We start from the raw sequence: 2,416 nt of genomic DNA, 5'->3' as shown, positions 1-2,416 counted from the left end.
AGAGCAAAGACCACTTTGGACTAGAGGGGGATGAGGAGTCCACCATGCTGGAAGACTCTGTGTCTCCAAAGAAGTAAGTCCTCCAGGAGCGAGTTAGCTGCCAAGCAGAAGTTCAGTGGAGAGTGGGCTCCAGCCAAGCTTGCAGCATAGCGTGTCTGGAGGAAGAGCTGCCGGTCCTTTGGTGGCAGCACTCCCGCAGAGCCTGGTGCTGGGTCTGTGGGCATCCCTTGACCTGGTATTTCTCCCTGTTTCAGGTCGACTGTCTTGCAGCAGCAGTTTAACCGTGTAGGCAAGGCGGAGCTGGGCTCGGTGGCCCTGCCAGCCATCATGCGGACAGGGGCTGGAGGGCCAGAAAACTTCCAGGTGGGCACGATGCCGCAGCCTCAGCTGCAAATCACCAGTGGCCAGATGCACCGAGGGCACATGCCTCCCCTGGTAAGCTCTCCCCCTGCCCACTGTAGGGCACGAATTCTGAAAGGTGTCCATGGGGCTCGTGTAGACCCATCCATTTGGGTCTGTGGCCAGGCGTTGGCTTGCTGTGAAGAGCAGGGGCTCTGTGTCACTGGCCTCGTGCACTTGCTGGCCTGGCTGAGCTGGCATCCTCCTGCACCTACTCTGCAAACTTGAGCTACACCCTGGTGTTTTCCTCTGGCCGCCGGCTGCAGCGTCTCGTTCAGGTTGAGCTGCCCCTAGCTGCTGTGCCTGGCCAGCCCCACCAGCGCGTGGTTTGCAGCAGAGCCCTGTGCCTGGCTTTGGTGTCCCCCACATCCTCTGCAGCTGGAGAAGTGCTTGGAAAAGGCAACGAGGAGGCTATCTTCTTTGGCCCTTTGCTGTGGGGCTTGCTGTAAAAGCCTTGTGGGGTCCCATTGCCTCTGTTCCCCACTCCCCAAGAGCTGGTTAACTGTGAGACTCGCTTGTACCCACGGTGGGATGGGGCATTTCCCAGTGGAAGGTGCAGAGGGGAGATCCCCTTTTTGCTAGGTGCACCCCCTTTTGTGGAGGCGCCTACCTAGACCACTGTCATCAACAGCACGTTCCACCATGTTGGGGAGGGGGTGTGTGAGCCAAATATTTAAGCCTAGATTTTCAGCCTCCTCTATACCTCAATCTGTCCCTGTGTTGTAGACTTCAGCCCAGCAAGCCCTGACCGGCACCATCAACTCCAGCATGCAGGCTGTGCACGCAGCCCAGGCCACGCTGGATGACTTCGAGACCTTGCCACCCCTCGGGCAGGATGCTGTGAGTGCTGGGTGAAGGCGGGGTGCTGGGAGGCGACCTCGCTGGAGGTTATTGGCTGGGCTGGGTCAGGCTGGCCGCATTCCCGGGAGAAGTGTCAGCAGCTCCTGGGAAGATCTGCTGCCTGCAAAGAGGTGGGGTTGTATCCCGCTCTAGGGGGAGTGGAGGGGACGCTTGGTCACGTTGCTTGGTCAAGATGGGCCAAGCGTTGGCCACCAAGTATGGGTGGTCACAGCTCTTCCTTCCTTCTTCGTTGTCTCCTTTTTCCTGCATCTCTCTGTGTGAGCATGGGTGCAGCTACCCACCACCTCCACCACCATCTCCTGACCCTGTTCTCCCCATTTCAGGCATCCAAAGCTTGGCGCAAAAACAAGATGGATGAGTCAAAGCATGAGATCCACTCCCAAGTGGATGCTATCACTGCCGGCACAGCCTCGGTGGTCAACCTTACTGCAGGTATGTGGAGGATTGGAGAAAAGGGGTGCCTCATCTCCAGAGAAGGCTTGGTCTCTCTTGTCTGGCTGAAGGCTCCTGTCCTCCATCACAGACTGGAGGAGCCAGCCTGCCCCAGCTAGAACTAAATCAGCCCTGACTGCTGCTAACGTGCTGGTAGAGCTGGCCATGCCCCCGCAGCTCGCCTTGCCTTTAGATCCCTGCCTGTGCCCAGCCCAGTCCTTCCAGTCCTTGGCTGACCAGCCATCCTCTGGACCAGGAGCATGTTGTCCAGCACAGCCATAGCTTGGTGCAGCTCTCTTTCCCCAGGCTCTCTTGCCCAAACTCAGCTGATGCGACCACCTTTCAGGCTTAGGAGCCAGAGGGTCTCTCCTGTGGCTCCCAGGAAGGAGAACCACATTGGTAACAGGCGCGGGGATGCTCTTGGAGCATCACTTGAAGCACATCCCATCCTGACTTGTCTCCTCCCTGTGCAGGGGATCCAGCGGACACAGACTACACCGCCGTGGGCTGCGCCGTCACCACCATCTCTTCGAACCTGACGGAGATGTCCAAGGGCGTGAAGCTGCTGGCTGCGCTGATGGAGGACGAGGGAGGGAATGGGCGGCAGCTTCTGCAGGCAGCCAAGAACCTGGCAAGCGCCGTCTCGGACCTGCTGAAAACGGCACAGCCTGCCAGCGCTGAGGTGGGGTGGCAGGAGGGAGGCCTGAGGGCATGAGGCCAAGGG

At 59.2% G+C, this 2,416-nt stretch overlaps 1 protein-coding gene across 1 annotated transcript in view; it reads left to right on the top strand.

Annotated features, from left to right (window-relative positions):
• The window catches only part of LOC104077212 (talin-1-like), a gene marked incomplete at its 3' end in the record, with an annotated part of 14,163 nt that overhangs the window by 6,595 nt on the left and 5,152 nt on the right, over positions 1-2,416 (top strand). The window contains exons 11-15 of the mRNA XM_009578359.1: positions 5-73; positions 255-435; positions 1,126-1,239; positions 1,584-1,692; positions 2,166-2,374. Of these exons, the coding sequence (XP_009576654.1) occupies positions 5-73; positions 255-435; positions 1,126-1,239; positions 1,584-1,692; positions 2,166-2,374 (682 nt within the window). The remainder of the gene's footprint in view (positions 1-4; positions 74-254; positions 436-1,125; positions 1,240-1,583; positions 1,693-2,165; positions 2,375-2,416) is intronic.

Source organism: Fulmarus glacialis, unplaced genomic scaffold (genome assembly GCF_000690835.1).
Source record: "Fulmarus glacialis isolate BGI_N327 unplaced genomic scaffold, ASM69083v1 scaffold19355, whole genome shotgun sequence".
Taxonomy (NCBI): Eukaryota; Metazoa; Chordata; class Aves; order Procellariiformes; family Procellariidae; genus Fulmarus; species Fulmarus glacialis.
The sequence above is the reverse complement of the archived record's forward strand: the minus strand, read 5'-3'. Positions and strand labels throughout refer to the sequence as shown.